A 24261-nucleotide genomic window follows, 5' to 3' on the forward strand; every position below is an offset into this window, starting at 1 on the left:
CTAGAGGCACCTTTCAAAACACTAGAAAGAGCTGCCCCGCTCTCAATCTTTCAAGCCTATTCAAAGCAATACCATACTTTACCATCACTTGCCATCAAGGCACAACTTACAAGAATTAAACAGGGGTATCTCGTACCCAGCCTGCAGGGCCTTAAAAGAAAAATAATAGGTTAATTTAAATGGCCCTAAATGCAAAAGGGACAGGAGGCGTGAATTAGCACTCCCCAATACACATTTTAAAACCTAAGAGGCACTAGGCCGATGACACAGGGGCTATTCCCAAGCTAGGGAGGTGACTCGTACAAGAAATATTTTTAACACGTTAAGGAAGAGAATAAAATCGATTATGAAAACGTAGTCACCTCCAATCAAAAATGAAGGGGAACTCGAGAGGGTAAAGCACTCTCTATCCCCGAATTACAGTTAAAGATATATGAAGTTTTACAAAGATGAAAGAATTTTACACGTTTCAAGATATAGGTTACATATTAAAGGTTTCGGACCTACCCCGCGGGTTAAACTGCTGAGCTAGCAAGAAATAAAGATGTTAAACGGCCATTACCTTGTTGAAGAGCTGCTGCCCGAAGGAGGAGGCGCTACCCGCCCCCTGCTACACTTCCATATACTAACCTTGATGTTGTTGAAGTGGCCGAGAGACAAGAAAATCAGCAGTTTTTATACCCTCGTGGAAGATTCGAGACCTTTCATGAATAAATAAGACACACCCACAGGCGTTTATTGGCTCACATAAATTGAAGAAGAAAGACACGATTGGTCAAAAAATTAATTACAGAAATTTATGATTGGCTAAATTCAAAACTGGCGGAAAGAAAAGATTAATACTGCCAACCCACAAATGAAGGAACGAAATTTTGTAAAGAGAAAACTTATGAATACAAAATTTCTTCAAATAAGTTTCGTTTACTTCGCACCAGAGTGCATGGTCATAGTTTTTGGTAGAGACATCTATAAGAGAATGTCCACACTTCTTGATCAATAGAAAACAAAACACGTTGAAATCCACACAGTACTGACAACTTGGTAATCACAAAATTTTACTGTAGTGACATCTTCTGAGAAACTACTGAGTTAATCCAGTTTAAAGTTCAAAGTTTCTCCTGTAGGGGAGGATTTATTGGCGCAAGATTTAAAATAGGGGCGAAGGGGTGTACCGCCCGGTACAATAATAATAATAATAATAATAATAATAATAATAATAATAATAATAATAATAATATATTATATTTATATGTATCATATATTATTATTATTATTATTATTATTATTATTATTATTATTATTATTATTATTATTATTATTATTATTATTATTATTATTATTATTATTATTATTATTATTATTATTATTATTATTATTATTATTATTATTATTATAACGGGTACGACAGTAAGAAGTAATATAATTCAAAACATACCACATCGTTAGATGCTCGATATTCCGCCTGAAATGAAGGTCAATGACCCGTAAGATAAATGCGATTTTTATCGTTCTTTTCATCAGAATTGATATATGATTGCGTGGATTGAGAAATGGGAAGTGGGGGTAATGGATATTTCTTTTGGGGCACCTTGGTTAAGTTTTGGGTACGCAGTGAAGCCCAAAGCACTGTCGACGATGCGGTCTCTAAGATGGCTAGATATTTATGAGGGCACACGGAACTATTGCGAAGTGCCCATGTTTACAAATGAGGTGAGAGATTAAGTCTGCGGCCTGATTGATTCCCAGAACAATGGTGAGAGTGGCCATGTTTTAATAAAGTGCTGACTTATAAGCAGATGTAGGGAACCATGGTGGACAGATAGCATGATACCGACAGTGGCGCTACTGGTGGTGGTCGTGTCCGCAGGGCCTTTCCCACCTGCGATTAACGGCACGGACAAGGGACTCTACAACGAGAGCTTCTTGGAGGGTGACATCACACCTCTTACTACCGTGAGTACTATAATTTCTTCTTTTAATAAAAAATCACACACCTGTAACATAGTTTGAAAACCTTGGAACGTTGACGCATCAGACTACGGCTAGGTCCTCCTGAACCAATCTATATACTGGGTGGTACAGCTGCCCCATTTTCTCCCGAACATATGCAACCAGCTAGGAGTTTAATGTTTCTTAGTCCTATCTCAGGCAATATATTACAGCAATTTTTTGCGCAGTTAACCCGATATAGACTTCTCCGCACAATGCAGAAACGGTGCAAGTGACAGTGAGGCCCATCTCAAAAATCCGCAGTTTTAGCCCTTCAGGCAAACAACTCAATGCTGAAAACATCCTAGGAATAGGACCTACGTTTTACGTAAATAAAATATAATAAAGTATGAGAATACATTCTTTATTTATTCCTAAACATTACAATCCTTTTCTTAATCATCGTTATCCGGTCGACTATAGTAGCAGTTTGCCTTTTTCTATCACTACGAACACTAATGTGAGTCAATGCAGAGTCTCACTTAAGCCCTTATAACTAAAGCCCGGATAGCCCGGATTTTTATGCAATAACCGGTTAGACTGCAAACTAATTTGGTTAGTATGAAGTGACGGCCACCCGCTCTTCCGTACTGTAGCAAGAGTAACATAAATTACAGGGGTTCTGATGGACCGTACCCCTAATATTTATGCAAACCCCACAGCATTGTCGTTGTGAAGGTAGACTATACATGCTACTCGCTCCAGGAATTTTGCATTCTAACCTATTAATGCATAAGAATCCGGGCTCTACTTATAACTACACTCGGTTTGAACATTTTTCAAAAATGTAAAAGGAAAACGCTGGAGGGTATTAAACCAATAAACACATTCCAGAAATAATATAAATAAATTAATTTGGCTAGGGTTTTTAAAAAAAGAAAACGATTAAAGAACGAAGCGATTTTAGACTGTTTTCCCGAAACTGCATTTAGGCGGAAGTGATTTTCGAAATGTTGCATTTTGCAGTTTGCCTTTTACTACCACTACGAACGCTAATGTGAGTCAATGTAGAGTTTCAATTAAGCCCTTATAACTACACTCGGTGTGAACATTTTTCAAAAATTAAATAAAACGCCTGAGGGTATTAAACCAAGAAGCACATTAAAGAAATAATTATATAAATAAATAAATTTGTCTAGGGTTTGAATAAAAACAAAGCTAGTAAAAAACCAAGCGATTTGAGGCTGTTTTTCCGTAACTACATTTAGGCGGGAACTGATTTTCGAAGTTTTTTTTAAAGTTTGATAGAGCTATCCAAGACTCACAATTTGGAATCTTTCCAGGCCCTTTAGCCCTTCAACTTTCGGCACAATTGAGGAAATTGCTTAATTTTACGTTTTTCGTTGTGAGGACCTCTACTTTGTGTGCCAAGAAATATTTTCATCATTAAAACATTACCATGTCATGTAGAGCGCAGTCCAATACTTCAGTCATTTTTATGAAATGTTCCTGTACTGTACAAACCATAGCCACTCCTATAGCTGTCGGTAGAGAACTGCGTACCCTACTGGCCCAAGAGGCCAATTTCTTTAGACATAAAAAGGCGGTTGTGGTGTCATAGAAAATGTGATAGGTTAGGACCAATTACAGACTGTCAATTCACCTCCATTCTGTATAGTCTTATCCCATCGAAATTGATAAAAACATGTTTTTCACTTTGTTTTATAATCTGTGGCACGCAAATGCTGTACAGCAAATGTGATAGCTTAGGCCATGTAATTACTAGTGTTTGAGCGTTCAGTAAAGGGACGTAAGCCTGTAACACATCAGTAACGTTTCGAACTAAGGACTTTAGCACTCCTCGTAAATACTGAGTTTTAAGGGTTGAACTTACACGCTGGAAGTAGCTGCCCGGAATTATGCATGGTAGATATACCTGTTGCCTTTATCCGTGACATTCCAGTCGGTTAATATTGTTTTTTTAACAGGAATACTAACGTCATTATCTTACTTTAGTTGGAATTAGCCTTGGTGTATTGTCTTCTTTTGTTCTTTTCTTCGAACCTGTTGACTCTTTTAATTATTATCTTTATGTCATTATAATGAAAAATGGCCTACTCGATTGCGACTGGCAGTAGGCAAGGGGACCTGCTATCATAATGAAAATTCCTCAACCCTCCAGGGTTGGTTTTTCCCTCGGACTTAGCGAGGGATCCCAGCTCTACCGCCTCAAGGGCAGTGTTCTGGAGCGTGAGACATTGTGTCGGGGGATACAGCTGGGAAGGATTACCAGTACCTCTTCGAGGCGGCCTCACCTGCTATGCTGAATAGGGGCCTTGCGAGGGAATGGGAAGATGGGAACGGATAGACAAGGAAGCGGCCGTGGCCTGAAGTTAGGTATCATCCCGGCATTTGCCTGGAGGATAAGTGGGACACCACGGAAAACCACTTCAAGGATGGCTGAGGTGGGAATCGAACCCACCTCTACTCAGTTGACCTCCCGAGGGTGAGTGGACCCCGTTCCAGCCCTCGTAGCCCTTTTCAAATTTCGTGGCAGAGCCGGGAATCAAACCCGGGCCTTCGGGGGTGGCAGCTAATCACACTAACCACTACACCACAGAGGCGGACTAGGAAGAAATACGATACGAGTAAAAGACTGCGTTCAAGGATTGGACTGAAAGTGAAACATGCGCCTGGGAAGTAGGCAACCCGCAGAATAGGAGTCAACGGCGTAGAGACCTCCCTGCATCTAAGACAGCTGGGGTCGGACGACAGTTGCCTTTGACGTGTTCCCAACAACTTGCTTGTTGTTTTAAGGAGCCTAACATCGACGGTCATCGGCCCGTTCCCATCAACTAGCCCGCCCTTATACTTCCACTTATCAGCGCGATTGGATTTCATTTTAGCTCCCTACCGGGCAAGTCGGCTGGGCGGTTAGGGCCGCACAGCTGTGAGCTTGCATCAGGAAGATAGTGGCTTCGAACCCCGCTGTCGGCAGCTCTGAAGATAGTTTTCCGTGGTTTCACATGTTCACACCAGGCAAATGCTGGGGCTCTACCATAATTAAGGCCACGGCCGCTTCCTTCCCACTCCTAGACCATTCATATCCCATCGTCACCATAAGACCTGACTGTGTCGGGGTGACGTAAACAAATAAAAAAGGGCGTTAATCAAATTTTGGCTCCCTTCTCCTCTGAACTCCATTACGCAGCATCTCACTACCAACGTTCGATAGTGATGTGAATTCTGGGGATAACGCACTGCATTGTGGATGCCAAACACTGGAGTTCGAATCCCAGTACGGTGGAGATTTTTCTCTATAGTAAATAACTCATCCTTGTTTAAGTCTATACATTCATTACTTTTATACTTTTACTACATTGCGCCTTCTTTCTTTCTCAATCCGTTTATCCTCCAAGATTTGTTTTTCTCCTCGGACCCAGCGAGGGATCCCACGTCTATGACTCAAGGGCTGTGTCCTGGGGCGTCACTGTGGGTCGGAGAGATAAAACTGGGGAGGAATACCAGAACCTCGCCCAGGCGGCCTCACCTGCTATGCTGAACAGGGGTCTTGAGGAGGGATGGGACGAGTGGAATGGATAGACAAGGAAGCGCGTCCGTGGCCTTAAGTTAGGTACCATATGGGCATTTGCCTGGAGGAGAAGTGGGAAACCACGGAGAACTACTTCGAGGATGGCTTAGGTGGGACTCGAACTTACGCCCGCCCCCTCCTCAAAACAGTTGACCTCAGGCTGACTGGACCCTGTTCCAGCCCTCATACCATATTTCAATTTCGTAGCAGAGCCTCCGGAAGTGGCAGCCAATCACTTTAACCACTACACCACACAGGCGGATATATTTTTACTACATTACGCCTACTAAATCAAATTCATGATACTCACACTGGATTGAATGGATCTTTTCAGCTCCCATCTCTTTAGAACTTCATCGCACAGTATCTCAACTACAATGTCCGACAGTGATGTACGGTCTTGAGGTAACGCACTGAAGTACAGATGCTGAGCGCTGGAGTTCGAATCCCAGTAGGGCAGAGAATTTTACTGAATACGAAGTAGTAAATGAGTATAACTTTCAGTGATAGAGTACCTAGGAAGTCACAGGTGCAGAGCAGCCAATAGGAACAGCTGAGTAGAAGGTTGAACCCATGACCTTTGAGTCATAAGGAGCCAGAGTCCTAAATTCATTACATGAGATCTCATATAAATTACTAGTCATGAGCTCTAGGTGCAGTTTTTATCTCTGACCAGAAACGGCACCTGAGGAACAGGTGTTGATTCTCATTCTCACGCTAGAGAAATTACGTCACCGCACGTGTAGAATGTGCAGGGATACTTCTTCTTCTTTTCTTCTTCTTTTCCTACCGCTTTTCCCACACTTGTGGGGTCGCGGGTGCGAACTGCATCGCACATGTGGATTTGGCCCTGTTTTACGGCCGGATGCCCTTCCTGACGCCAACCCTATATGGAGGGATGTGATCACTATTGCGTGTTTCTGTGGCGGTTGGTAGTGTAGTGTGTTGTCTGAATATGAAGAGGAGAGTGTTGGGACGGACACAAACACCCAGTCCACGAGCCAGAAGAATTAATCAGAAGCGATTAAAATCCCCGACCCGGCCGGGAATCGAACCCGGGACCCTCTGAACCGAAGGCCAGTACGCTGACCATTCAGCCAACAAGTCGGACAATGTGCAGGGATACGAAGGAAGTAATTTTCTAATAAAACTACATTTTAAGAAAAATTGGCGACGAAACTGCCCTAGTAAACGTCAGAAAATCCAAAGTGAAACAATTTGGTTGTTAATGGTAAAGACTTTTGACCTCTAAATGACCCCAGAAGGAAAATTGTTGAAAGACGCGTCTGTTCGTTTAAACTCTGTTACATCGACCAAAATATAGTGCCTAACTTATCAGGTAATTTAACAACTCAGTTGGTTAAGAGAAACTATTAAATGCTTATCATCAACACCGCTAGTAAACTAAGCAACTATGTGTCATCTCATGATCAGCTTTGTTATAAAGTGCATTTATTTATTTCATGACGTCAGCATTTTATTGTGTGCATCTGTGACGCATTTTGGTCACGCTTTTATTTCGTGAAAATGTCAGAGGAATGTGACAAAACGTTACTTTTTATGATTCTTGGATAATCGGAAAGTCGTGAAACTAGCGTGTGAAGTGGTGTATAGTAGTAGATTTGTTGGCTGTAAAAACGAATATAATGTCTAGAGCAAAATATAATTTTCGTGCGTTTATTTTCTGTATTTCTCGTTTCCCAAAGGTAAGACATTAATTTATCATAAAATTCTGTTCAGTGGAAAGATGAAGTTCCTGTATGTGTAATCCGTGGTTTACTATTTAGAGCGAGTAAATGATAGAAGGTCAGCTGGTGCGGAAGGCATACCATCGTGTGTTCGGCGCTGTAAAATTTGGCAATGGAAGTTACGAGGCGAGACGGTGTCATTTTTGTTAAAGGGAGTTCTATTCCAGACGTCTGTTAAGGTCTGTGTAGAATTGATGAGAGATAAATAACGGTAAAAATATTCGTAAGTCGAGTTGTGCGTTTCGGTCTGGAAATATTGTGTTGTCAATCTCAGATATGCGAGGAGAGATGGTTAGTTGTCACAGAGTGTTTTATGTAACAACATAGTGGGTCACCCAAGAAAGATATTCCATATTATTGTCGTGTAGAGAACTTGTGATAGCAAGTGGCATAAGTTCTTGCAAAGATGGGAAGGAATGTGGATCAGATTGTTGAAATCCTGTAATGTTGATTAGACTTTATGCCGTGATTTTCATTGTATGCAACCCGAGGATTTATTTTTGTGTAGTTTAATGACATGGGAACATTTTCAGTCCATAATTAGGAATCCACGTGAAACTGTAGGACCATGATGGGTAAGAATATTTCAAGTGACGTTTTCAATTAAATTTCTTTGCATATTCTGTGTTAGACAAGAATTAAATTTCATGCGAGTTGCCATCGAGGCGAGGTTTTCATTTGATAAGGTCAAGATAATGTGTGTGTGTGTTTGTTTTGTTAAGAGATAGCGAAGAAGGGTCGTGTTCCCGTTATTAAGCTTGCTGCCGTGTGGTCGAAACAGCTTATTGTTTGAAAGAAACTGTAACTGAGATTTGTCATGTGTAGTAAATGTTTGGGATCAAATTTCATTATTTTAGAAGAGAGTCGTCTAAACAGAGATTTGAATTCATTATCGAAGTGACGGAAATGACACGACGGTACGTTATGTTGAAAAAAACATTTTCAGGAATGTCAATATTTGAGAATCGGTAGTGATGTTGTTTGGTGTTGTTGAGAGTTGTACAAAGTTTTGCGATTATTTTATTTGAATGTTACGATAGCTGTCAATCCATAGAGTTCGTGATGGATGATTGCGTTGTGCTGTTGTTGGTTTCCAAGGCAAAAATGTATGTTCTTGTGATATGAGGTCGTGCTTGTGGAGCACGTAGGGTCCAGTAGTCCATCCACCCTAGAGTTGGGTGAGATGTATTACGGCACTTGAGTCTCATCGACCTGGAGTCATATCGAAGGAGGTGCCGGAATTAGTCCAAAGGATAACCGTAGGCGTTATGAGCGATTTGACATGGGTTGTTTTATTTTGCGCTGTTTATAATTTATGCAGATTATAGGATGTACTGTAAGATTAGGATTATCCAAGCTAGTTTCTTAATGATTATTAGTGTTATAATGTAAACTTGATGAGTGACGTCATGAAATAAATAAATGGTACTGGTAATTATGACAATTTATTCCGCTTTTTAGCTGCGGTGAAAAAAAACTTTGAGCATAAACAATATTAGATCAATATTTTCGTCAAAGGAATGTTCTAGTAAACAGGTCCGCAAGATAACAAAATATCATTAAACGGTTAGGGAGTTTAAAGAAACCATTCGTCCGGGATAGATAATGTTGTTAATTAGGACTATGAGATTACTACATTTATTAATTTATTAAATTCAGTGGAATCGTATTTTGAGAATTAGCTTAAAACCAAGTGACTAACTTGAAAATGTATTCTGGAAATCTTAGTTTTATTTGCTGGAAAATTTCAATTTACTAAAGTAACGATTAAGGGGACATGCCGATGGCAAGGGACTTGACTGCCACAAGGGATGTGAGCGGTTGTTTTTGTTGTTGTTGTTGTTGCTTTTATTTTGTTTCGTTGAGCATCATATGTGCTGGGGATTTATTAATATGGAAACGTTGGTCATCAACTACTGTAAGTTAATTGTGTTCAGCCTTCAGATTAGAAGTTTGATGGTCATAGGGTCATCAATTTCAGTGACTTAGATTAGGGCCATCTGCCATTACAGTATCATTTTCCTTGCGGTCATCATCCACAATGACTTTAACGTAAATCATTAAATTAGATGTCGGTCCATGACATAGTCGCACGTCACATCGATTCAATTAAGGGTCCATGCCGTACAACCACTGTGTGACACATACCGATTAGACTGCCTTAATTATACCAAGAGTCCAGAGCTCGTGTTAAGGGGGATGGAACATCACGAATCATTATGGTGGTACATGTATTTTCACGTGGAAACCGATCTTAGGGATCTCCAGACATTATTTATTTCATTCTTAAATTAAGACGGCGATTTCTAGTGAGGATGCCCCTTAGGCAATTGAATTAAGGTCTCCAAAGCCAGCTTCTCTCATCATCGTTATCTATATAAATAAAATCGTAACGACCGTGTGTCTGTACATTGACTATTTTGGCGAAATTTCCGTACAGTTACCCGTTTCAGTTGTAATAATGACCATCTGCATAATTTTTAGCTTTGGTGTCTGTTTGTCTGTTTGTCGGTTTGTCTGTTTGCCTGTTTGTCCCTTTGCCTGTTTGTCTGTTTGTCTGACATTCTATAACTTGAAAACTACTGGATATATTTCCACCAAACTTCATATTTAGAATCCACCTGTCCTTGGGTAGGTTTTAGCGCAACTATCGTTTCTAAATCCCCGAACTGATTGGGGGTTTATACGAAACCGAAACCGTGATTTTGCGCTCCCTCAAAATATACAAAAGCAAACTTAATGGAAATCTACCTGCCTTAATGAAAATTAATTTGTAAACCTTTCTTTCTCATGTACACCATTTCGATAACAGGATTAATAAGGAAGATATCATTAACGGACCGTTTTTCGGTACAAGTCCCAGCGGACTTAACGCAAGAGCGGGTGCGTGTAAAGCGTATTTCTTACAACTTGAAAACTACGGAAGATATTTGAACCAAACTTTATATATAGCATCCATCTGCCCAAGGGTAGGTTTCTTTGGCGTCTGTTAGTTAGTTTGTTTGTTCGTTTGTTCGTCTGTTTGTCTATTTGTCTGTTTGTCTGTCTTTCTATAACTTGAAACCTACTGGATATATTACCACCAAACTTCATATTTAGAATCCCTCTGTCCTTGGGTAGGTTTAAGGCAACTATTGTTTCGAAATCCCTGAACTCATTGGGGGTTTATACGAAACCGAAACCGTGACTTTGCACTCCCTCGAAATATACACAACCAAACATAATGGAAATCTACCTGCCTTAATGGAAATTAATTTTTAAACTTTTCTTTCTCATGTGCATCATTTCGATACCAGGATTAATAACGGAGATATCATTAACGGACCGTTTTTCGGTACAAGTCCCAGCGGACTTAACGCAAGAGCGGGTGCGCGTAAAGCGTATTTCTTACAACTTGAAAACTACTGAAGATATTTGAACCAAACTTTATATTTAGCATCCACCTGTCCAAGGGTAGGTTTTAAGGTCTATACCATTTCAAATTCCCGGAATGGACTGGGGGTTTATGGGGGACCGAAATAGTGATTTTTACTCTCCCACAATATATAAAGTACAAGACCAACCTGACTGGAAATCGATCAAACTTTTTGGAAATCCAATTCTAATTTCTTTTTCTCATGTGCATTTTTCAACTGGAGGATTAATAAGGGAGATAACATGAAAGGCCGGTTTCTCCAGGCTATGTCTAGCGGACACAGCCCAAAAGGTGTTATACGTGGAGCAGATTCCTTATCTACTGTATCTACATAAATAATATCGTAACGACCGTGTGTCTGTGCATTGACTATTTTGGCGAAATTTTCGTACAGCTTTCCGTTTAAGGGGTAATAATGATCATCTGCATATTTTTTAGCTATAGCTTCCTGGAAACCCTAAATTTTACCCCCCTCGCCCAAAATCAAGATTACCTCACAATCTGCCACACGAGCTGAAAAATCCAAATTAAGCAAAATTATACGTTTTAGACGACAACCTACGGAAAAGTTCCAAGATCATTAAATATTTCACTTTTTATGCCTAAGAATATCGAAAGATAGGCAATTTAAGGTCGGTACAGACCTTCCTTTCGAGGTATTTCGCGGCTAAAGGGTAAGTCCTATCACAAAACGGATGGCACGATCTCCGTTCAATTTCTAGTGATCTACAACTTTGGTTCTGTGACATTTTGTCGTCTCCCTCTCTCTCCGCTATAGGGTAGATTTTTCTGTATATTTCGATTGTTCGTAAATTTTGTGCTTTTAACACCTTTGTTACTTAGATTGACACACATAGAGCCATCGAATTTGGCACGCACATTGGCATGACCAATGGCTATATGCGAACCCAATTTCATGATTCTAGCTTCCACATAAGTATGTGAAAAATAATGTAAAATGATGAAAATGTACCCAAATTTCATCCCATTCAAATATCGTAACTCAATCGAACCCACAAATATGTGAGATACGAGAAAATGTTTTAACACCAAACATGTAGAGCGATAAAAGGGACGTCTGAGGGTGCAAACCGTTTGTTGGTATGATGTACCGTGTAGGAGCAGTAAATCTCGAAATTAAGGTTTGCACTTACAAACGTGTCCATGCATATCTGTCATCTATATAGATAGATAGATAGATAAAGAATGGGTGAACCCTGCCTTCGCAGGGCTCCACACGTAGGTCTGTGAAGACCCTTTGTGTCCCTTAAACGGGTTTGCCTAGTCCAGACCTAGTGCTCCTATAAAGGATACCAGTGTCCGGATGTTGGCATTCCTGATGTCTTCCAGGCTCACGAAATGTGAGCCAAGGTATCGATGTCTAGTGCTTGCAAGAGCCTCACACTGACATAACACATGCGCGGAGGTCTCCTCCTCCCTACCGCATCTTCTACACATCGGATCCTGACTGATTTTCATGATGTGTAGGTGTCTCTGTAAGGTATTGTGGCCTGTCAACAGTCCAACTACCATTCGCATTCTGGTCCTATTCAAATTTATCAGGACCTTTTTATAACTTTGGCTAGGCCCTTTGATAAGTTCACGTGCCTGCCTTGCTATAGTTAACCTCTTCCAAATGTCTAAGTGAGACTGGTTTGTCCACTGGGATATTACCAGTTTCACGCTTCGGAGTGACATTCCCAGGAAGGGCTCTGGTCCTATAAAAGGACCTTTTGAGCCTTGTTTCGCTAGTTTGTCAGCTTCTTCATTTCCACTGATACCTGTGTGCCCAGGGACCCATAATAGGGTAACTGAGCTAAATTCACACAGCTGATCTAACATCCTTTGGCATTCCCATACCATTTTTGATGTTGTTTTAACTGCACATAGTGCTTTTAACGCTGCCTGGCTATCGCTGCAAATAGTGATACATCTTCTGTGTCCAGGCATTTTCCATATATATACAGCACAGGCCAGTATTGCATATACTTCGGCCTGGAAAACAGTAGCGTATTTACCCATAGGTAGGGAGAGCCTTGTCTTAGGCCCCCAGACCCCGGCGCCTGTGCCCGTCTCTGTCCGCGAGCCATCTGTGTACCATGTACAGCCCCCAGACCTAAGACGGGCCCCAGCATCCGCGGCCCACTCCTCCCTTGTGGGTATCACCACTGTGAATTTATAGTTCAAATTAAAGCTAGGCTTCATCAGGTCCCCAATCATCATTGTCATAGGGCAAGTCTGGTGAAGCCTTGTGAGAATAGAGGCATGACCTCTATTCGGATTCTTGAAGGACCATCCTCCGAGTGACCAAAGGCGGTAGGCACTCATTCCCGCTATTTCCTTAACATATAGATGTAAGGGGGGAAGACCTAGGATGGCCTCCATTGCACATAATGGTGTAGTATCCAGTGCCCCTGTTATTCCTAGACACGCAAGTCTTTGGACACTGTTTAACTTGGTGGTCACAGTTTTACTCTCCGATCCTGGCCACCAGACTAAAGATGCATAGGTGATCGTGGGCCGTACAATAGAAATATAGAGCCACTGGACCACCCTAGGTCCTAGGCCCCAAGTCTTTCCAACGGCCCTGCGACAGGCCCACATAATCTTGCGAGCCTTATCCACCTTATGGTCTATGTGTTTCTTCCAGCTCAGTCTTGCCTCAAGGATTACCCCTAGGTACTTAACTGAGGTTGTCTTAACTAATTTTTTCCCAAATAGGAAAGGCTCTGACAGTCCGTCTAGCCTCTTCCTCCTGGTAAATACCACGAGCTCCGTCTTGTCGGGATTAACCGACAAGTCCGTGTCGTGGCACCATCTTTCCACCCTACGTAGGGAGCTCTGTACGAGCTCTGAGACCGTACTGGGGAAATTTCCAACCGCCATCAGGCTAATGTCATCTGCATAGCCTTGGGCGTAAATTCCTCCAACATTTAACCTGGTAAGTAGTTCATCCACTACCAGACACCATAATGTTGGTGATAATACTCCTCCCTGTGGACACCCCCTGTCTATATTAGCTCTCAACATAACTGCGTTGAGGGTAAACAGAACTTGACGGCCCTGCAGCGAGGCCATAATCCATTTTATGAGCATCCTGCTCACTCCTCTTCTCTCTAGACTAAGTTCTATGGAGCCCAAAGATGTGTAGTTAAAGGCCCCTTCTATATCTAGGAATACAACCATAGCAAGTTGCTGCTGATCCAAGGCACTCTCCAGCCTAGAAACTAGCTGGTGTAGTGCCGTCTCAACCGACTTCCCTGGTTGATATGCATGCTGATGAGGATGCAGGGGACAGTCTCTTAAAACTTTCTCCCTGATATGTCTATCCACTAGTCTTTCCAAGGTCTTAAGAAGAAAAGACGTTAGACTGATGGGTCTATAATCCTTAGGTCTAGTATATGAAGACCTTCCGGGTTTAGGTATATATACTACCTTCGCCTGACGCCACAAGGAGTACACGTACCCCATAGTGAGACAGGCTCTAAAAATTCTGACCAGGTATGGTATAAGGACCTCACCCGCTTCCTGAAGAAGCGCCGGGAAGATCCCATCCATTCCTGGGCTTTTGTAAGGGGCAAAAGATTCTAATGCCCACTTCACCCTTCTGTGGGTAACAATCTCTGCGGCTTCCTTCCAGCCACTTCTATCGGGTCTGAAGGATCCGCTCGATTCTACTTCACTATTTGTGACTGCTGAACCTGGAAAGTGGGCATCAAGCAGTAGGTTTAGGGTCTGCCTCTCTGTGGATGTGTATCCGCCCGAAGGTGACTCCAGTGAGCCCAGCCTTGCCCTTCCATCCAAGGTTAGAATTTTATGAAGCCTTGCCGCTTCATGTTGACTTTCAATGGAGTCACAAAACTGTCTCCAAGATTTCCTAGAAGCCTTTTTGACTTCTGAACATACCTTCTTTGTGATTCTTTATAAGAATCTAGGCTTTCTTGATCCTGAAGTTCCCTGTATTTATTCCAGAGCCTTCGTGTGTTTCTCCTCAGGTGTTCAAGATAACTATTCCACTTGAAACTTCCTGTTGCTCTTTTTGCCTTAACAACTGGGCAGTTTAATTCATAAGAGGTAACCAGTATTTGTGTGAGAAAGCTCACACTAAGCTCCAGCTCCTCTTTGTTCTTAATTATATTTGAGGGTCCTCCTTCCAGTCCCCTCCTCACGTCCTCCCTAAAAGACGTCCAGTTGGTTCGTCTATGGTTTCTATAAGGTGGGATCTCGAAGGAGCCCTCTATATGAAACACAATGTGTCTGTGGTCTGACAAGGAAGGTTCTAAAGAAACTTTCCAGTCTTTAAATTCCTGTATAATTCCCATGGAACCCAGGGTAAGATCTATGATCCCCTCACTCCTGTTATTGATGAAGGTAGGGGTATCACCTATGTTCATGATCTCAAGATCAGTTGTACATAGAAATTCTATGAAATGCTCTCCCCTTCGGTTTGTGTGTTTGCTTCCCCAAATGCTGTGATGAGCATTGGCGTCGCATCCTACTATAAGGTTTAGACCTTGTTTCTTACAATATATCACCAGTCTCTTGAACTCCTCCGGCGGGGGTGGAGATTCAGAGTCTCCTGGGAAATATGCAGAACAGACAACCAGATCTCTTGGCTGTCCGCCCTCTTCATATCTCACTAGAACTGCTACAAGGTCTCTAGTAATGAAGCCTGGTATAGCCCAAGCGTTATGATCCTTAACTAGTATACATGCTCTAGGCTTTTCCTCTGCTATTCCACTGAATAGAGTGAAGCCTGCACATCTTAGTCCCATGATACGCCCCTGTCTAAGCCAGGGTTTTTGTATCAGGGTGACCGAAAACCTGCCTTTCTGGATACTTCTAATAAGTACCCTGGAGGCCGCTATACAATGTTGTATGTTTGCCTGTATGAAAGTAATCATTCCTTACTTTCATGCAATACTTTACCTTATGCGGTCTCCGGAACGTGCTGCTCCGTCTCCCGCGATGAATCTTGAGGCTTGGCTGGCCCCGGTTCCTGTCCGGGCTCCCGCTCTTCGCCCCTGCTAATCTCAGTGTTGTCTGTGGTGGGGTTGGTCCTCTGCTTGTCACGCTTGCCCTCCACCAAGGTGAAGGTAGCAACATGCACCCCGCAGAAGATCTTCTTCCCCACCACTTTCTCCACATCTCTGGAGTCCATGCTGACCACAAGTCGGACACCTCTCTTCTCCTCCTTGCGGTCATAGACCCTCCAGCTGTTGGGATTTAAGCCATGGTTCTGGCGTGCCATTCTTCCCAAAAGGACGTTATTGTCCTTTGGTTGTCCTGGTATCCAGACCATGACTCTCTTATAGGAAAGGAGTTTATCCATGCCCACAATTGTGAGCCTGGCTCCTTCCCACGGTTGTAGACCTGTAACAAGACTAGAAAGCCATGCTACAGTCTCATCATTCTCTGCGATAATGACGGCCGCACCTCTCGACAGATAGCAATCCAGGAACTGAGGCTTAATGGGCCCCTGCTCTGGAAGCCCGTCTATCAGATCGGTGATAGCCTCCTCCACAGATTCTACTTGTTTCTCGGTTAGCTGCTGGTCAGGATATCCTACAGGTACAATGGCCATCCTGATCCCAGCTTTAGCTATCCTAGCATACTCCACCTTGGGTTTTTTGTGGGTCGGCCGATCTTCTTCTGGGGTTGCCCCCGACAGAAGTCGTTTCCCCACTGGTGTCTTGGTGGGTGGAGTCCTCTGTGCCCTAGAAGCAGAGCCCTTTTCAGGGTCCCGCCTCTTGTGCCCATTGGATCCACCCACAGTCGTCGCTGTCATGGCAGTAGAAGGCCTCTCAGCTCCAGGAGTTTGGCCATCTTTGGCCTGCTCCCGGGCCTTTAAGGCCTTCTTGTACCTCCTCTTCTCAGCGCCGGAGCGCTGTTTCTTCTTCTTCTTCTGGACTAGTAGATTGCCCACCTCTAGAGTGAGCTCTCTTACTGTCGAGGTCGTACTATCCGAGGGTATCTCCGAAGAGTCCCCATCGGTTGTTGAACTGGTGTTTCTCTCGGAGGCCCCAGAAGAGCTCTCCGGTTTATGGGTAGCTACAGTACTCATTTAGGTCCCACGAGGAGCTAGGGAAATATATGTCCGCCCAGGCAGAGCCCCGCATACCCGGGTAAGGCTACTTACTTCGAGAGGGCGCCAAGTATCTCGAAGGCTCCGTTCAGGACACATCTCCCATGTGCCATGCACCCCATCGGCACGGGTCGCGTTACACCTTAGGGTTGGGTGGTGCTTTAGCTTCCTCCTCCTTGTATACCGAATGGTTACCCAACAGGGCTTCACTCGGCATCGCAAGAAAGGAGCTACTAGTCCCCCCCACCACGAAGAGGATCTTCAATTGAAGAGGGTAACCAAGGTTAATCCCCTACAATTGTAGAAGCACACACGAGGGGGTGTCATCTATATAAATATAATCGTAACGACCGTCTGTCTGTACATTGACTATTTTGGCGGAATTTCCGTACAGTTACCCGTTTCAGTTGTAATAATGACCATCTGCATATTTCTTAACTTTGGTGTCTGTTTGTCGGTTTGATTGTATGAGTTTTTATAACTTGGAAACTACTGAATATATTTCTACCAAACTTGATATTTAGAATCCACCTGTCCTTGGTTAGGTTTTAGGGCCAATATTATTTCTGAATACCTAAATTTACTGGAGGTTTATCCGAAACCGGAACCATGATTTTGCACTTCCTCAAAATATGCACATCCGAAGTTAATAGAAATCTACAATCCTTAATGGAAATCCATTTCTAAAACTTTTTCACATGTGAATTTTTCGACAGGAGGATTACTAAGTGAGATATCATGAACGGTTGGTTTTTCAGGTTAAGTCCAGCGGACTTAGCCAAAAGGTGTTGTACGTGGAGCAGATTCCTTATCTATCTATATAAATAAAATCGTAACGACTGTGTGTGCCTGTACATTGATTATTTTGGTGAAATTTTCGTACAGATACCCTTTTGAGGGGTAATAATGATCATCTGCATATTTTTTGGTTTAATTTCCTGAAAGTCCTAATTTTCACCCCCTCACCCAAAATCCAGATTGCAGCATAATCTGCCAGGCGAGCATGAAAATTGAAATTTGGCAAAATTATACGTCTCAGCCTGTAACGGACGAAAAACTTCCAAGATCTTTAAATTTTTCATTTTTTATCCCCGAAGAATATCGAAATATGGAGGCAATTTTAATGATGGTGCAGACCTCTGTTTCGAGGTATTTCGTGGGATAAACGGGAAGTCCTATCACATAACGGATGGCACAATCTTTGTTGAATTAGGAGTCATCTGCAACCTTGGTCTTATGACTTTTGTCGTATCTGAATCACTTATACGTTAGTTTCGTCTCTATTTCTCGATTTTAAGTAAATTTGGACCTTTTACCTATATAATTCATACTTTCAATCACTTACAGGAAAGATAGTATGATCAAACTCTACACGAACATTGGCCAACCCAGTACCCATATGTGAGCCAAATGCTATGTCACATAATTATCCGAAATGTAATGCAATGTAAGGTAATCTTACACAAATTTCAACCTATTCAACGTTTCTGACTCAAACTGACCCATGAATAGATGAGATGCAAGAAAATATCATAGGACGAGCCATTTGGATCGCTAAATACTGCGCCTTACGGTACAATCCTTTGTCGATATGACGTACCGTTTATCAGCAGTTAATCTGTAAATGAAGGTCTGCAACATTGTAAACATGCATATACTTTCGTATATCCATCTATATACACTGACTTGGTAAATGTCATGTGATAGTCACCTAATAGCCAGTGGGGCCTCCTCTGACCCTACGAACTGCAGTAAGACACCGTGGAAGTGCGTCGACAAGTCCCTGCTAGTCCTCTGGACGCAGCTGACACCAAATCGTTTGCAGAGCTGCGCCAATGCTGGTCTGTTCGTGGGTGCAGGATCCATGGCACGGAGCCTGCGTTCCAGGACATCCCAGATATGCTCTATAGGGTTCATATCTGGGCTCCTGAGTGACCATGGCAGTCGTTCGACCTCCGCTGCATGTTCCTGGAACCATTCCCGGGTGACGTGGGAGCGAAGTGGCGGCGCGTTATCATCTTGAAACCCCGCAGAACCGTCTGGGCGCTGGAAGGCCAGAAATGGGTGGAGATGGTCTCCGAGCAGCTCAACATACCGTGTACCATTCGGAGTCTCTTCTAGAACAACTAGGAGGCCCATTCCATACCAGAAAAATGCACCCCAGACCATAACAGAGACACCAGCGCCCTGGACCACACCTTCGAGGCAGGCGGGATCCATCGCTTCATGTGGTCTGCGCCATACACGGTGCCTCCCATCGGCATGGTGCAGTTGAAATCGTGATTCGTCCTACCATATCACGTTATGCCATTGTTCCAGTGTCCATCCCTGGTGACTGGCGACAAATGCGCGTCGTTGTGCCCGATGACATTGGGTTCACAGTGGCACCCGTGTGCGGCGCCGGCTCCCATACCCCATAGAACCCATGTTCCTATGGATTGTCGACTGGGAGACGTGTCTAGCACGGCCTGTGTTGAATTGAGCCGTGATTTGTTGCACGGTTGCCCGTCTGTCACTATTGACAATCCGTCTCAGGTGTCGCCGGTTACGGTCATCGAAGGTGGCTGAACGGCCGGTCGTTCGTCGTGGACGGTGACACCCACATTCAACCATCCACGATACACCCTGGACACGGTTGATCGCGTGAAGCCGAATTCCCGCACCACTTCCGAAATCGCACTTCCCATCCGTCGGGCACCGACCACCACACCCCGTTCGAACGGTGTCATCGCACGACGACGTTCCATGTTACACCTGTCACATGCACAGCCACTGCTCACAAGGTCTCCTATACAAGAGCCGCTGGCACAGGGGACGTGTGGTGCGCAGACAACACACCTGCGCATCAGTGCTCCGCTATCCCATGACATTTGCTCAGTCAGTGTATATTCATTGATGTCGATTTGTAGCGATCGAGAAAGGGTGTGTCTTCTATTGTAATCAGTACTCCCTACACCTTCACTGGTAGTAGGAATGGTGTCCTTCTCCAACTCCTGTGTAACTGGTATTAGTAAGGAGGGCCTACCATTGTAACGAATAATTCACTTCTCGATTTGTCTTGCAGAAGGCAAGGGAGCATGCAGTTTTGTTCAAACGTCCCCTACCCTATTGTGTTTGGCTCTAGGCCAGGGTGCCCGCCATTATAAACAAATGTTCCAATATAAAATTTGACTAGCATTAGGCATAGTGGCCTGCTATTTGCATGGAAACTCACTAATTCTGTTTGACTGGCAGTAAGCTGGCTGGCAGCAGGAAAAAGGGCCTGCCATTATAATGATAACTGCACAAGTCAATTTTGACTGGTAGTAGGGAAGTTGCCTGCTATTATAATAAAAACTCCTCAACTGTAATTTGTCTGCCATTGTAGCTAAAACTCCCAAAATCAATTGTGACCGCGTAGTAGACAATGGGGCCTGCAATTATAATGTAATCTTGCCAGCTCGATTTTGAATGGCAGTAGGCAAATGAGCCTGCCGTTATGATCACAACTCCGCAACCCACACTTTACATTGGAAACAACGTATGGGGACCTCCCCGTGCTATTTCTCGGATAAGGCTAAGATACATGCAATTTTAAAATAATCTAATTTACTGCACGCACAGTATTTACGTCGATGTCCGTATACAACGTAGAATACCGTAGCGAAGCACGGGTACAGTGGCTAGTAGTTATTATATTTTTTTACGGACAAGACTGAGTTCGTTTTTAAAGTTGGTAACATATCACAAGTTTCTTCGACTTCATCGCAGATGATAAATAAAGCATCAATTTATTTTAATTTGTAGAAAATTGTTTAATTTACTGAAACTCGCCTCTTATCTAAGCAAGTGACGAAGAACCTACAGACGACCCAAGGGAAAGATCTCATGCCGATTTGCTGATATTTAAGGAAGGTAGGAATCCGTCGAAGGACCTTAAAGGGTTCAAGGTGTCATGGCGGTGACATGGATGGCTTCAGAAACTTAGAAGCAAATATCTTAAATAAGGCGGATGAGAAAGCATGAATTAAGGAATTCTGAAAATGTACAATGTCAAGGAAATGGTTCAGAAGAAATACGATATGAGTAAGGGAAGTTGTTCAAGGGTTACTGCATTCAGTAAAAATGGCGCTTGTGATGTAGGCAACCCGCGTAGCAGGGGTCAACGTCCTACTTTTTAACAAACCGACATAGAGTCCTCCCTGTATTTTAGACAGCAGGGGTAATGGCTCTGGCTTATCCTCTGGGGTCGCCCAACCACTAGCCCGCCCTTGGCCCTTCATTTTTCAACAGACCATAAATCTAAGATTTGGTTCTAGTTTCTGATTGGTTGTAAGCGATCACATGCTCACGCATGCGCACTTATGTACACTTGGAATTCACGTTATTCATTCCGAAGTAATTTAAATATGTATTATTATCGTCGTATTCAAAGAGTTATTTAATTATTTCATTTGTATCGTATTTACTCGACTGTGGATACATGAGTACGTTACTGTAGAAGTTCTTCTTAAGTAATAACTAGGAGATATTTACTTACTTAGCTACTATGGTGCAAATGATTTAGTGTCTCTCTCCTAATAGTTCTCAAGTCTAGCACTAGGTAGAAGTTCGCAGTGCATCCACTACGATCATATTCAAATCCTCTTATTTAATTGTTATGATCTGTGCTTCCTTCTTTATAGACTTACCTACGTTTAACAGTAGATCTCAATACCAGGATTTTGACAGCAAGATGCCACTGTCATGAGGGTTGAGTGTTATGTACACTATATATTTGTTTAAGAAAATTCGAGCCGTGGTACATTAAAGCTGAAATAATTATTTATAATAGAAAAATTGGCTTCTTTAAAGTGTTTGTTCATTTTAGTTCATCTCGGAGTACATAAGGACAGAAGGAGAGAGAGGAAACATGTTATATCACAACTGAAGGGTAGGTCAGGGCACAAAGAGTGTTTAACTCACATTAGTATTGACAGCCAAAAATCCCGTAATGAAAATACGATTATCATTTTAAATTTTGACTCTAATAAAGCAGAAAAACAAATACCTTGAATGAGCTCGGCAGACTTTCGAACAATAAAGGAAAACACGGAACTGTAAAATGAAATTGCAAGGTATGCCTATCAGAAAAACATTTTCAGTTTAATTTATGTGAATAATGGGTACGTGAAAATAAATATGCCAGGCTTGAACACGGATATCTGGAAAGAAATTCCAAGGTAAAAGAACAATTTTCCTTTTAACACATAAAGTATAAAGTGGACTTGAATGTGATGAGAATTGACGGGATCATGGGGTAACAAATACAGTATGGTATGGTTAACTGTGTACTCTAGACCAGGGCCTCTCATGGTGCATGCGCTCGGTGCATGCACTGTGCACGGTGCAAAAGACGACTTCGCTTGGTTGACCAGAGTGCAGGCCCCCACTCCTCGATATGGAGCAATAGCGCTGTCTCTCTCTTTCCCCACGCCTGTCTCGCTCGCTCTCCCTGTCTCCCTCTTCCTCACTTGCTCCGTAGCGTTCCAAATACGAGCCGAGTTGAGCCGAGCTTAGCCGAGTAGCCCAGAGACGAAGCGTTGGTCCGAGTCGAGCCGAGCGGGAGCGATGCACAGTGCACGGAGCTCTTGCGCCTCGATTTGCACGCGTGAGATTTTGAGCGTTTGAGAGGCCCTGCTCTAGACGATGAATGTTGGAAGAGAGGATCCCCGTGTCTATTAGACGATGAGCACCGGAGTGAAGTAGGATCACAGGGGTGAAAAGGGGGAATATAAATGTATGGGTGATTGTAAGATGTAGAGGATACAACCCGTCACACTTCTGTCTATGGCGAACGGTCACTCAATGGAGCGGTGATTGCAAGAATTGAGGGGGAGGGGAAGATATATAATAATTTTAATAATTCTCTGTGAATAATACCGAAATACCTTCCTAACAATGTGCAAGCGTGATAATTTAACGTCTACCAGTCAGAAGTAGGGTAATAATCAGATCCTAGTGTTCTGGTAGGCCTATGGGGATAAAATATGTAATAGAGCGTGTTGCGGTTGAGAATACGCCAAATCCTGTGGATCACCTCATCCACTACATTCAGCTAACCCTTGATTCTTTGGAAGTTAACTACTCACCACTACCTCACATGTACATCAATAGATTTTAGCCAATCCTTTAAGGATAATAATTCATGGACGTGTTCTTACCTCATCACATCTGCAAAACTCCATATTATTTTGATATGCAGATCATGGCGATTCTTTTCCTCTTAACGTGATTTATTTCTACTGTCACAAACGAACACTTTAATTGCGGTATCTGAAGTTTACATGATCAGAATAATTACTATAAATACAGATGATTATAGTAGTGAAATTAAATCTTAAAATCTACAATAGGGTCCGATAACGGAAGTCGTTTAGAAATCACTAACTAATGACGTAAGCACGAACAATTACGGGATGAAAAACATAAAATATACAGGAACTTGAACAAGAAATGTAATGAAGTAGTCAACGAGCGAAAAATATCATACGTGTTCGTATCAGTGAAAATGGAAATGACTATGAAGGTTCTAAAGAACAATAGCAAGTCCCAATATACTCTAGTGCGCATGCGTGAGCATGTGATCGCTTACAACCAATCAGTAACCAGAACCAAATCGTGGATTTCTGGTCTCTTGGTAAATGGTAAAACTGGTAAATGTAGGACCAAGAGCGGGCTAGTGGTTGGGAACACATTGAAGGCAGCGGTCGGCCGGCCCCAGAGGGGAACCGGAGCCATTACCCCAGCTGTCTAAAATACAAGTGGCCGTGCGGTTAGGGGCGTGCAGCTATGAGCTTGCATCGGAAGATAGTGGGTTCGAACCCCACTGTCTGCAGCCCTGATTATGGTTTTCCGTGGTTTCCCATTTTCACACCAGACAAATGCTGGGGTTGTACCTTAATTAATTAATTAAGGCCACGACTGCTTCCTTCCCACTCCTTGCCCTTCCCTATCCCACCGTCATTTGCCTGGTGTGAAAATCTGAAACCACGGAAAACCATCTTTAGGACTGCCGACAGTGGCGTTCGAACCTACTATCTCCCGAATACTGGATACTGGCCGCACTTAACTGACTGCAGCTATCGAGCTCGGTAATACCAAATTTGGCGTCTGAAACATCTTTCGTTTCTGAGATAATTCAAGTAATTTTCAATACCCCCTTTTTAATTGGATTTCCGAAAAAAAAATACGTACATATTTCTTTATTTTTAAAGGAGATTCCAAATACAAATTTTCACGTCTGTAACATCTTCAGTTTTAAAATATCAGTATCCTAATAAAAATAATTCAACCCCATTTTTCGGTCATTTTTACCACCACCCAAGTGGTTTTTCCGAAAATAAAAAATACATGTTTCTATATTTTTAATAGAGATTAAATATACCATTTTTCACTTGTGTAACATGTTAAGTTTTTGAGATATAGTGTATACATGCTCATTTTAAAATTTCACCCCTTTTTAGTTTTTAGT

The 24261-nt window shown here is 42.6% G+C and overlaps 1 protein-coding gene across 1 annotated transcript in view; it reads left to right on the forward strand.

Moving 5' to 3' along the window:
* The first annotated feature begins 1824 nt into the window (after positions 1 to 1824).
* LOC136875973 (meprin A subunit beta-like) overlaps positions 1825 to 24261 on the forward strand; it is a 70924-nt gene continuing 48487 nt past the window's right edge. Inside the window, exon 1 of the mRNA XM_067149588.2 lies at positions 1825 to 1953. Coding sequence (XP_067005689.2) covers positions 1825 to 1953 — 129 coding nt within the window. The remainder of the gene's footprint in view (positions 1954 to 24261) is intronic.

The sequence above is a fragment of the Anabrus simplex genome, chromosome 6, assembly GCF_040414725.1.
Source record: "Anabrus simplex isolate iqAnaSimp1 chromosome 6, ASM4041472v1, whole genome shotgun sequence".
Taxonomy (NCBI): domain Eukaryota; kingdom Metazoa; phylum Arthropoda; class Insecta; order Orthoptera; family Tettigoniidae; genus Anabrus; species Anabrus simplex.